Source organism: Sphaeramia orbicularis, chromosome 21 (genome assembly GCF_902148855.1).
Source record: "Sphaeramia orbicularis chromosome 21, fSphaOr1.1, whole genome shotgun sequence".
Taxonomy (NCBI): domain Eukaryota; kingdom Metazoa; phylum Chordata; class Actinopteri; order Kurtiformes; family Apogonidae; genus Sphaeramia; species Sphaeramia orbicularis.
This window is the reverse complement of record NC_043977.1, coordinates 50,312,567-50,325,573: the sequence shown is the minus strand read 5'-3', so window position 1 is coordinate 50,325,573 and position 13,007 is coordinate 50,312,567. Positions and strand designations below refer to the sequence as shown.

Genomic DNA, 13,007 nt, shown 5'->3' with positions numbered 1-13,007 from the left:
AGCAGCTGATACTGTACATAAAAATAGCAGGTCTTACATGAATATTCAGCATCATTGTTTTGGTTGACTCTTAGGGCTCCCTTATTGCAGACAGCTGGTTTCAGTGGCAAAGCTCTGGTAAACCTGTTCATTGACACCTGAATCCAGCACCACGACTGATGAAGGTAGCAAAGTTAGCAGTTAGCTAGTGAGAAGCTGGAAGTGGTCAAATGGTCAAATCACAAGTCCACTGGATGTCCATCCGTTTGTTTTCATGTCTGTCAGATGTGTAAATGACCTTCTGTCTAATGAACATATTACGAGCTTTACAGATCCATGTGTCAAATATGTGCAATTTGGATTCCTAAGTCACACCCTGATAGGATAGGCTGGATTTGTTTGTGTGCATGGAGAAGGTGCAGTAGAAGTCAAAGCTCAGTGTTTGTGTGTGTTAGTTAATGGGTTATGTTTTAATGAACAGGTGAAAAAACTAAAAGCTCAACTGGAACAGAAGACTCAGAGAAACGGCACAGAGAGCGCCACAGGCCCAGATGGTGAAATACTCGAAAATGGCAACGATCCCAACTTAATAGAGTTGCAGAGTAAGTATTAACCAACTCATGACACTGGACATTTACTCCTGTAGTGACTCCTACCACTGAGGGTTATTTACTTTGGTTAAATCTTTTCAGGAGATGCCAACAGGCAAATAAGTGATTTGAAGTTCAAACTGGTGAAGTCAGAGCAAGAAGCTACAGCTTTAGAACAAAATGTAAGATGAAGGTTTGAAGCATTTCTTATTTATTTATGGAAAACCTGGTAATAGTTCCCTAATGAGTGTCTTTCCTTGGTTTAGGTGACCAGACTTGAGGGTCAGGTGACACGTTACAAATCTGCAGCAGAAAATGCAGAGAAAGTGGAAGATGAGCTAAAAGCAGAGAAACGCAAGCTACAGAGAGAGGTACAGTGCTACTTTCTTACACTGTAAAGTGCATTGAACAAATGGTGCCTTCGCGTCAGGGAAGAGAACGTGATCCCTGTTACAACACATTACCCAAGATGATGATGATATCACAATACAGTGATTTTGTCATACTTCCAAAATTATTAAATACAATATATCACAATTCTACATACTATAAGATCCAAACTATCAGATCTATCATACAGTACCAGCACCTGTAGATGTTATCACAGGATACCTTCATAGGGCATTGTTTGCACCATGTAATGCTTATTCAGTGTCATAATAAACGCAGTCATATTTATTTGTCAACATCTGTTTTCATCCATAGTTGCATTAGTTTCCGGCCAACATCTAGTATTAATGATGGAGTTATTCTGCTGTGACAAGTCTTCTCCCTTACATCCCAAACATTCTTAGTTGGGTTCACGTTGACTCTGTGGTGTCCAATCTACAGTTGTGCTCATAAGTTTACATACCCTGATAGAATGCGCATGGGACGATCTTGGTTGTTCCAACATGACAATGACCCAAAATACAAAGCCAAGTCAACCTGTCATTGGCTACAGCAGAAAAAAGTGAAGGTGAAGGAGCTGTCATCTCAGTCTACTGACCTCAGTATCATTGAGCCACTTTGGGAAGGTCTCAAGTTTATGCAAGAAAGCCCAAAATCTTAAAGGAACTGAAGGCATTTTGCTAAGAAGAATGGGCAGCTTTCCCATCCCAGAAAATAAAGTGCCTCATCCACAACTACCACAAAAGACTTTGAGCTGTCACTGATGTTAAAGGGGCCAATACAGAGGATTAAGAACTAGGGGAAGTAAACTTTGGATCAGGGTCATTTGGATAGTTTCTGTTGTCAGTATGATTTAAAAAGAGCAAACATTTGTTTGATAATAAATGGCTTCACCCAACCACTAGCCACAAGTGAAAGAAAGGTTTTTGTATTATCATTCATATTGACTGAAAAATGGCCAAATAATCGCACATTCTGCTACGGTATGTAAACTTATGAGCACAACTGTATATGTGAAAATGATGTCTCATGCTCCAGAACCACTCTGTCACAATTTGATCCTGATGAATCCTGGCATTGTCCAGACTTAATGGTTTCTACAAACTGGTGGTTGTTTAAGAAATGAGAAGCTACACACTGCATCAGTTAGGGTTAAAGATGTTGTTGCAGCTGAAACATATGAATCACTGCAGTCATTATCCAATGGAAGGATCTAATTTAGTTCAATCCAGGTGGGGAAGTTTTGGCTTAGCTGTGCATATCATGCAATACAGTATATATACAACACTGTATTGTGTAACCTGACTGTATATATTCAAAATTATACATATTGTCCAATGCAGCATATGGAGCAGTATGCATTGTATTGCACTATAAATTCAATGAATTGTATATGGGTCAGTATCACTATAAGGTGCGTTTCAGACTTCAAAATGTCCACAAAAAAAAAACTTGAGATCTTCCACTTAACTTCGTTCAATGTGTTAACTTGACTGTAGGCTGTTAGAAATGCATGTTGGTCATGCTCCCACATTTTTAATACATTTTTGCAAGCAGACAGAGTACAAGCAGACCACAAAATATAAAACAAATATGTCCACCCTGTCACTGACAAATGTATGTAATAAAATTGAGTGACAGGGTGGACAGTTTTGGCTAAAGTTAGTATTTAATGACCACATGTTGGACCTTGAGTTAGCAAAGTACGTCACCTTTGAAGAGGACACTAATGTTCAATAAATATATTTGAATTTGTGAAAAGTTATAAAATGATATTTTGTGGTGACAGGGTGGACATGCTAAGCTTGACCACATCAATCACAAAATGATGAAAATTTTAAAACGTAAATACTAAATGTTCTTGCAGACTGTTTCCGCTTCCAATGAAGACATTCAAAATGATGATGATGTCATCAGTGACATCATCAACCAGATTAATAAAGGGGCGATTCCCCCAAAAGTGGCAGGGTGGACAGCAACTTCAAGGACACATGTTGAATAACATACTGTATAAATGATGAAAATGACTTGTTTTATTGAAAGACTTGTTTAGTATAATGACAGAATCTAAAAAGTATTTTAATTTTGTTTTCCTTTAAACAGTTATCAAACTCTGTACATTTAGAAGGACAGTGTGAGGGACACGCACAAAGTATGTGCATTCCCTCAAAGAAAATTATATAAAATAATAAAATCTCATTTCAACAAGTTCAAAATTATACTGATATATGTGTAAGTGTTTGCACATTTATAATAAAACCCCAGAATTTCATTATTTTGCAATCTGTTCATGATGACAGTTAGATTCTGCTGAGGGACACCAAAGACACCTTATAGTGATATTGACCCATATATCATACAGTGTGATTTATCAAATCCAGTATATTGTCCAGTAAAATGCATTATATACACTTTAAGATAATATGTTCTTGTACTGATATTTTGTCAGCTCCTTTCTCTTATTGCACCTGTTTGTCTCTTCTTGTTTTGGACACTACAGTTGCGATCAGCACTGGACAAGGTTGACGAACTTGAGTCAAACAATAGCCACCTCTCTAAAAGACTGGAGAAGATGAAGTCTAGTCGTGGCATGGCACAGACTCCGTAATAAGGACCCCGCAGACCTGTCGGCTCCATGTTCCCCACTGGCTGATCACCCTGGATAGAGTCACCCTGCAGACCGGGTGCTTCATTCATCTGCCTACTAGCAACCTCTAAAAGTAGTTCTATCACACCCACAGTGTTGAAGACGATAAGCGATGTGCCATTTCTTTTATCTATTTTCTGTCCTGAGAATTCTTTGTGGCCCAAAAAAGTATAAAAAGCACCACCTTGTGTACCTCATGACTTTTGTTTGAGCCTCTGGTTTAGCACTGCTCTACTCTGAGGAGAGACGGGCCACATGGAAAACCCCCCGGACTGAATGGCATTACAGAGGACTTAGCCTGTTCTGTATGACCTCTCTGATCACCTGTGTAGCGAGAGGCAAAATTGCACTGCCCTCTTTCTGCTGCCTCTTCCCATCATTCAATATTTACTTGCCTTGTTCTTGTAGAAATCCAGAGAAATTCAAGAAAACACCTTGAAAGTAGCAGAGTCGGTGGCCTCAGACTGTTACTCCACAAATTAATGTGTATGTTCCTCATCAAACCTTTTGCAGTTGCATCCAAAGTCAACTTGTTTTGTTTGGGTGTGTTTGGAGTTAATTTGTATCTGAATCTTTTTTTCTGGATATTCACTGTTAAATATACACTGGCAATCACCAGCTTTAGATATTAGTCCCTCTCTAGATCTAACCGTGTGACGCAGGTTGTTTAATGTTGAACAGCTCGTGTCCCACCACAGCTTGATCCACAGCATCTCTTTTACAGCATCCTGAGCTGCTTTTCTGCTTCACATAATCAGTCACCGGTCGGCTCTCGTGCACACACCCAATTTGCTGAGACTTAACTGAAGGAAATACAGGGACTCAAAGCGTTGTTAACAGAATATACTCACTGGGGAGATGCTGCTTCACTGTTTACAAGAGCTTTGAAAAGTTTGTAAGGAGACAAAGAACTGTAATCTTTGTGCAATAAAACGTCAAAACACGTGCTGTCTATACATGTGCATTTAAGTCCTGAACTACCTGTAAATCTTTTCCATAATCCTCTGTTCTGACCGTATTAAAATTTGGATTCAAAGTACTCAACTGAGAACAAGTACTTGGACACTTTAACTTTTATTATAAATAAGAAATTAAATCTTCAGTAAGGAGTATTTTAAGTGGTGATATTGGGTAAAATAATTCTGTAATAACCTTTTAGTATATTGTACAGTAATCGAAGTCATCAGAGAGGGAAGTGTGATTTCTGTACTTCCTCCTGGGTATGCTCTCAGGCTTTAGAAAATCTAGGATGATTTAGGTCAGTCGCAGGTTTAAGAGCTGTAATAGCCAATAGATAGCCAGACTTTATCTGTTGTCCAGATACTGGCATGGTTTGTTTCCTTACCCATCGTCGATAATTATATTCAGTCTATTCAGTTCTTTTCCTGAATCCTTCCAACTGCAGCTTTAAATTTGAAAACTTTTTTGTACAGTACAGGAAAAAAAAGCAATAAAACAATATAAAGGCCTATTTCAGACTGTTTGGACCTCTGTTCAGGATGAGACTGGGTTGACTTATGCTGAAGAATGCTACTAAACATACTGCTCCTGTGTTCAATCAACATTTCTATATTTTTCTTGAAAGTAGACTATATGGATTAATTGATGTAAAAGATTTGACGATGAAACCATTATCTATACTTAACGCCATTAAAAACACACGGTCCAAACGTGGTGTAATTTCCAGAAAATGAGTTGCTCAGGTGCCTATTTTGTATACGTTGCTCACATGATGAGTAACACAGTTGACAGCTGTATATTTTTCATTCCTGATGCATGCGACGTCGGCGTTTGGACTAACTCGTAATGTCAGACATTGAGTCGAATCTCTTGTACAGAGTCGCACTTGACTGGTAACTTTAGGTGTGGTCAATAGTCTATATAAAGGCAGCAAAGAAAATGCTGAAATGTTTTCGCTCAAAATGCCACAACTTACGATACAACAGACAGAACGTGCCATTGGCATTTTATTCACAGGTCTGAGCCATGATGAAGTAGCTCGACGTCTACACTGTCATTGCAGTACAATCAGTCGTCTGAGTGCCAGATTGGATCCCTCAGGACAGGATCATGAGACTTGTTAGTTCCATGCGTCGTCACTGCACTGGTTGTTTGGAACCCAGAGGTGGACACATGGAATGATGACACTTTCAATTTCTGACAACCTGTATTCAGTGACTGAATTAATGTGTTAAGTTGATCACAATTTGTTCACAATTCATTCTCGAATGACCAATGCTTCTCTCTTCAATATAAAGGTAACCCTAAACCAATTAATTTAATATATCTCCAAGTATACATATTATTCTGACCCGTGAGTTTTTAATGGCGCTAAGTATATATTATAAAAGGGAAGTGGTCTCTGTTTGTGCGTTTTGGGCATCACACAAAATCCTGAAAGCTGACTGCTGCATTTTAGCATACATATGTATTTTTGGTCAAGGAAGAGATTAGCAAAAACTGCAAGTTGACAGGACCAATACTTTGGGGGAGATTAATTTTGGACTACAACAACCTTACAATCCCGTTGCTATGCCCAGAATCATGTGAATGCTTTGGCGGTGACTGCTGGACAAATGCGGTACAGCATGCATGAATATACAGCAAATATCCAACGCTGGGGGACCGGGATGTTGCCCCTCAGGGTCAAGATATGGATTCTAAAAATACCCCCACTTTTCGCATCCCACCCTCGGTATTGATAATGATGGAGTCCAGGATCTAGAACCCATGGTTCCCCACGGGTCAACACACTAGTGTGATTATGTGTTATAAGCGTTCTTTGAAGCCTTTAGAATTTAGATGTAAATAGTGGTACAAGGTATGGTGCAGGGATATTTTATTACCCTGCGGTATTTTTGGTTCAGATTGTTTCTTTGTTTGTTAACACTCTATTGGTTGAATTCATACCAAATTGGGTTTATAGATTGCCAGTGACCCAGAACAGAAGTGGTTACATTTTGGGAAAAGTAGGTCAAAGTTCAAATTTTTTATGACTTTTTAAATATTTTTTCTTCTCCCATTTATTTATGATGAGCAAATTTCAAATGTCTATAAAAACATCGATTTTGTTTCAATTTACTTCAGACTTGGCACATATATAGAGGCAATTGAAATGCTGACATCACCACACGCATAGACATGATGACATCAGCTGGATCGATACCAAAATAAGCTACAGCTATGTGCTAGGGGTGGGGTTTGTTGTACCTGGCACCACTTGTTAGTTGGCTGTTTTTGTAACAGATGCTTGACTTTAACACATTACGTGGCCTGTATGCAGTCCAAAAACCTTGAACATAACAAATGACCCTTACTGTTGAGTTTGTTTTAAGGGGTATGTTTGTGAGCGCCTCCAATTCAAACACGTAGATCAGGAATCCACCACAGAGGTTTTTATTAGTTGCTACATATTCCATCTGTAGACTCATCCAGGTTTGGTGTCTGAGCTGGGTAACGTGCTAGTGCTTTGTTCATGTGCGTTCATGTCACAGTGTGTCCGCTTTTGGATGCGCTGAATCATCCTGCGGCCGTAGAAGTCCCGATATTCAGGCGGAAGTTCGTCCAGAGTGTGCAGTGCTCGTTCTAAAGCCTGAAGGGCTCGAGTCGCAGCCAAGGGGTCTTTGTTACCGTAGGGGTCCCTCTTGTCGTAACTGTCTGCAGGTAGATGGCGCCAGAACACATTCACTCCCACACCAAACTGCAGCGCCAGAGTGTTATGGAACCACAGGGCTGAGAAAAGGAAGGATAGCATGTTATGGAAGTCTGTACAATGTACACGGATTACAAACCTGTAATAGAGGGATTTATGTTTGTATTTAAAATGTTCTGTGAAAAATGTACAAAGAATCTTTAATTAGAGAATTTCAGTGGTCAAGTACATTAGTATTAGCATTAGTACATAAAAAAAAAAGAAAGTTGTCTTTTACAGGTTCAATCTACAGGGTGTCCACAAAGTCTTTACTATTTTAAAAATGTATTCCAAAAGCAACTGATGAGATACATTAATCAGATTTCTTCTATGTACCATGTGATTATCAAAGTGGGATCATGTGCAGTCGAATCATTGGTCCAGTTTTCTTCAACAAGAGATCAATTAGTGCAAATGTTTGCCTTGACCTTATGACTGAATATGTGTCACCACAACTGGATGACCTTCAACCAACCATCATTTTCCAGGTAGAAGGTGCACCATCACATTGGGGACTGCATGTTGGTGAGTTCTAAATCAAACATTTCCAGACCGGTGGATTGGAATTATCTTCCATCAGGGAAACGTTTACAAAGTATCAAAGCCCAGACTACTCGCTTCAAAGACAGTTTTTTTCCTCATGCTACACGGCTGCTGAACAGCAGCTCAGCTGGAAGGAGGGAGCTGGGAACCTGCAGCCTGACTTTCAGTTTTTAGAATTCTATTTATTTCTTTAGTGTTTTTAATTTACAATAGGAGGGCTAGTGCTATTTATTGTTAAGTATTTTTTTTATTGTTGCTGTGATTGTTATTGTTATTTGGTTGTTATTTATTTTTCAGTATTGGGCAGAGAGAGAGCCAGGGCACACTGTGTTTCATTGCCATGGTACTTGTACCTGAACGCACATGCCAAATAAACTTGAACTTGAAACTGGAAGGGATGGTCCAATTCCCTGGACACCTCGTTCACCAGATGTCACTGCCCTGGATTCCTTTCTATGAGGTTATGTTAAAGATATCGTGTATCGAACAAAAATACAGGACATCAACACCCTGAAGCAAAAGATAACTGATGCCATTGATGAGGTTATGCTGCAGCCAACATGGCAACAAATCCACGACTGTCTGGATGTGCTTCATACAACTACTGATGTCCATATAGAGGAGTATTAAATGAGGCAAGAAACTTCAATATCTACTTTTCATTTTGTAATGATTTCCACAGATTTGTCTGTTCATTTGCTTTTGGAATAAATTTGTTAAATTGTAAAGAGACTTTATGGACACCCTGTATAATATTTAGTCATGCTTCATGCGCTTATGTGTCGTTTGTGTTTGTTAACAACTGTCTCCTTTGCTGACATCCATGATAATGGCTTGTGACTCATTTCTTTATGTAACCGATGCATATTCTACAAAAATGCTTCTCCTCACTGCAGAGGTCTCTTCTCTTCTGCTCCTTCTGCTTCCACCAGCAGTGCATTACATGAGCTACTTAAAAATTGAGTTAGCTAACGTCAGCAAATGAGTACCACCAACAGAAACTTAAGGACACAAGTGTATATATAAATATCAACGTGATATCATGAAATCGTCTAAATATACACGCCACTTTTAATTGCTGTATTATCTGTACACATTATAAGCTTTCCGCATGTTCACAGGTGACCAAATGGCGTTGAATAACATACAAAAGGACAAAAATGCATACATATAGCACACCAAATGCCATAAGAACTGGCGTGACATACAACGCAATTTAATGGGATATTCTTCATGAGATATTATATTAACTACTATTTCTTCGTTTTTGTTTTGACATTTCTTTTGCTTTACCTGGTATAAAAAGCAGGTCTCCAGGCTCTAACACACACTCGTATCTCTTTGCCTTCATAAACTCAGGATACTGATCTAGATCTGGTGAGTCGATGTTCAGGACCTCTGATTTATCACCTGACCAATGAAACAATACAAACATTTCAAAGACTATCATCTCCGTACAAACATCTGTCGTTAATCGGTCAGTGTTGTAACACCAACACCATGTTTTCAGAGCTCCCCACCTGACAAGTAGAGGTGCAATGCATCTTGGGGGCTGTAGAGGACCACTCTCTTCGTGCCTGTCACCTGAGCCAGTAGGTTATCCATTACCTGAAGGAATATGACCAAGAGCGTTTGGCTTCATATTGTACAGAATGGGGCTGTGCAAAAGTGCCTTTACTTAACAACTGACAAATGATGGAAAACAGTGACTCCAACGCTCACATCATAATGTGTCCAGAGCTGCAGTCCACAGGAGCTGATCCGGAAGACACTGGAGAAAAACTGATTTGACTCAAAGAACTGTGGGATGTAAAAATCCTCTGCCAAGCCGGGGAACTGTTTGTGCAGATCTGCAGGATCCTGGAATAAGTTAAAACAAAGACATTTGACCATGTTAATATATAAGTTACTAAAAAACTGTTGACTTGAAAGACAAAGCTACACACATTTTCTTTCCAATGGATTTCTTGGCATCAATGAAAACTTTAAACTTGATTTTTTTTTTTTTTTTTACTGTTGGAGCTTAATAATTAAATTTTTTCAAATGGACTCTGCTTTGATTTATTGGCTGTACAATTCTAAAGAGGAAATTTACTGAATGCTGTGTATTTATTACACAATCAAGGCCAATAAATGTGTTGAAAAGAAAACAATACAGAATTGAGAAGACAGCAGTCAGTATCTGGTATGACCACCGTTTGCCTGGACAACACCTTCTCATCGAGCACATCATACATCTGATATTGTTCTGGTTCTGCCACTCCTGCTGCAAGGCTGTCACCAACCCCTGGCCATTTATTGGACTAGGAGTGGGTCTGGATACACGTCCCAACTGATCCCCGAGATGCTCAGTGGGTGACGGATCAGACCAAAAGGCTGGACCATCGCTCCAGGAAGGCTGTAATGACCTGAGCAGTGTTGGGACGTACATTATCCTGTTGCAGGATCAGGATTTCTGGGTGGACATTGTGGTGACGTTCTTGGATAATCTTGGCATAGTGTTGTTGTTGAGGTCTAGTTTTTCTTCATTTTCAAGGGCACTTAACAGGCAATATCAGTCCCAGGATTATAAGTACAGGATTGGCACTGACCACTAAGGAAAATCACCTTATCCATTTTTCAGCCAATCACACATTTATTGATTTATTGCTGAGTCTATAAAACAAACAAAATGTCAAAAACCTGATAGTACTATGACTTTAAAAGGAATGTTTTGTCCATTTAACAGGAGAAACTACAATTATCCTGTCTACTAAGTCAGCAAGTTGTACAAAAAAAGCTCACATTCGAGTATCAAATATCTCTTATCTTTCATTGAGAAATGACTCTAATCATTATCTTACTATTACTTTGTGAATAATATTCTTCTGGTCAATTTATCAGTTTGTGTGTCCTACCTTTCTGACATCCTCTCCCAGTGATCGTAGATAATAACTCTCATCCTGAAATAAGACCCAGTGTCAATAAAACAATCCACAAACCCTTTTATTGTCATTTTTTTTACATGCAAGTTAAAAACCTCAATAGAATGAGACATAACAAAATAAACATTATACTGAGATACAAGGCCGTTATTTTGAGGTAATAAACCACAACTTTGTAATAAGACATTACATTTGAGATAATAAGCTACTGATTGAGATTATAAGGCATTACCTAAGATAAATCAGAATTATGAGATAATACACATTACTAGATAATAAGCCTACATTTTTAAATAATAAGCTGTTACTTTGAAATGAGGGAATTACTTTGTGAGGTGTTATTTTGAGATAAGGATTTACTCAAGATAAAAAGCCATTACTTTGAGATAATAAGCCATTTAATTGAGGGGAAAAAATGCCATCATTTTGAAATAATACACATTACTCTAAGATAATAAGCCATTACTTTGAAATAAGAAGGAATTATTTTGAGATGAGCTGTTACATAGAGACATTATCCTCTCACGTTGATTTAAAAAAAGCTTAGATAAGACACTATTTTGACGTGAGATGTTACTCAAGATAATAAGTCATTACTTTAAGCCATTAACAGACTCAAAATACTTTATTAATCTCCGAGGGAAATTATGTTACAGTTATTCCATCAAGTAGAATAAAAAAAACAGCAGGAAAGTAACTATCAATAATATTTATATTTATATATATGTTGAGGCCCAAAACGGAATCTGGCCCGATTCAGAATCGGGCCGGCCCAGAATGGAATTCTATTCTAGGCCGGCCTAGAATGGAATCCTGCTGCTATAAAGTTATTTTTATACCATGTTTAATGCAAATGATCCATAATTCCATAATTTGTCATAATTTTACATTTTCAGTCTTACATACCTTGAGTAACTATTGTCAATTTCAGTCGATTTCACTGTACCATATATTGGTGCGGAGTACCACTAGGTTCTATTTGTAAATAAAGTGTATTATGGTTTACAATTAAAATGTTGTTTGTTTCATTTTTTTTTTTCACATATTTGCAAATTCCATGTATTGATTTTTGTAATAATTTAGATCATTTGCATTAAACATGGTATAAAAATAACATTATAGCAGCAGGATTCCATTCTAGGCCGGCCTAGAATAGAATTCCATTCTGGGCCGGCCCGATTCTGAATCGGGCCAGATTCCGTTTTGGGCCTCGAAATGTGTATATATATATATATATATATATATATATATATATATATATATATATATATATATATATATATATATATATATATATATTATAATAACACTCTACTAAGACACTATTAGAACAGCAATTTGTACAATATGTATTACTAGACAATATATTATCAATACGATAATTAAAGAAATATACATAAGTTATTGTTAGTTACAATTATTTTAGATGGCAAGCACTGCAATTAAATAAACCAGTATTTCTAAATAATACACATTACATTATTTACAGATACTGCCCCTTTATTTTTAATTACAGGATCTAGTTCATGTGTTGGAAACAGATTTCCATGTTTAAGTGACACCCACCTCACTCAAGAAGAACTCTGTGTGTTTCTTCTCAGACGCCCTCTTTACAAACTCACTGAAAGGCAGAGTCCTGTGGATAAAGCAAAGGACAGCTGACACATCTGTGGAACAGGAGCAGTGACTTGTTGGGATGTACAGGATGTGTGCTGTGCTCACTTGTACACAAAGTTTTTGTGAAGGAAGTCCATCTCTGGCACTGTGGACACATGAACCTTCACTTCCATGTCCCCTCCTTTCTGGACCAGATACTCTGCGGTCCATTTATCTAGACACGGTCCCAGACACACCCCTCTGAGCACAGCTGGTCTGCGCTGTGGAAACAACAATCCGCCAGTTCAGTCTTCTTCTGTAAAGTGTGGTTTGATCATTTGCACACTTTGTTTAGTCATGGCCGACACGACTCACTTGCCGGCTGATTTGGTCCTACCTTTGGATAAATGTCTCGTAGGAACACGTCCCTGTCAACTCCCATGAACGTCTGAACGGGCACTTTTTCCTGGACCTCCATTTGTCATAATTTATTGTAGAGAATTACAGGTTGTCATGTCCTCACAGCTCCTAAACATCAGCGTGTGTTACATTGATAGTGTTCCCCCCAGAAACGAAAACAACTTCAAGTGCGGAAAAAAAAATCATAGCGGCGAAATTACAACTAGTTTGACTGTTTTAGTATTCGA

General features: G+C 38.2%; 2 protein-coding genes across 2 annotated transcripts in view; one reads left to right on the top strand and one right to left on the bottom strand.

The window, feature by feature from the left end:
* lrrfip1a (leucine rich repeat (in FLII) interacting protein 1a) overlaps positions 1-4,645 on the top strand; it is a 65,105-nt gene extending 60,460 nt beyond the window's left edge. Inside the window, exons 17-20 of the mRNA XM_030125257.1 lie at positions 461-581; positions 672-751; positions 836-940; positions 3,460-4,645. Coding sequence (XP_029981117.1) covers positions 461-581; positions 672-751; positions 836-940; positions 3,460-3,567 — 414 coding nt within the window. The 3' untranslated portion in view covers positions 3,568-4,645. The remainder of the gene's footprint in view (positions 1-460; positions 582-671; positions 752-835; positions 941-3,459) is intronic.
* A 2,341-nt stretch (positions 4,646-6,986) lies between these two features.
* tyw5 (tRNA-yW synthesizing protein 5) lies at positions 6,987-12,903 on the bottom strand. The gene is made up of 8 exons (XM_030125260.1): positions 12,758-12,903; positions 12,487-12,641; positions 12,331-12,400; positions 10,738-10,782; positions 9,563-9,700; positions 9,361-9,448; positions 9,134-9,250; positions 6,987-7,338 (listed from the first exon to the last, which is right to left on the bottom strand). Exons 1-8 carry the CDS (start codon positions 12,836-12,838, stop codon positions 7,034-7,036), a joined length of 999 nt encoding a protein of 332 aa, XP_029981120.1. The 5' UTR covers positions 12,839-12,903; the 3' UTR covers positions 6,987-7,033.
* Between the last annotated feature and the right edge of the window lie 104 nt (positions 12,904-13,007).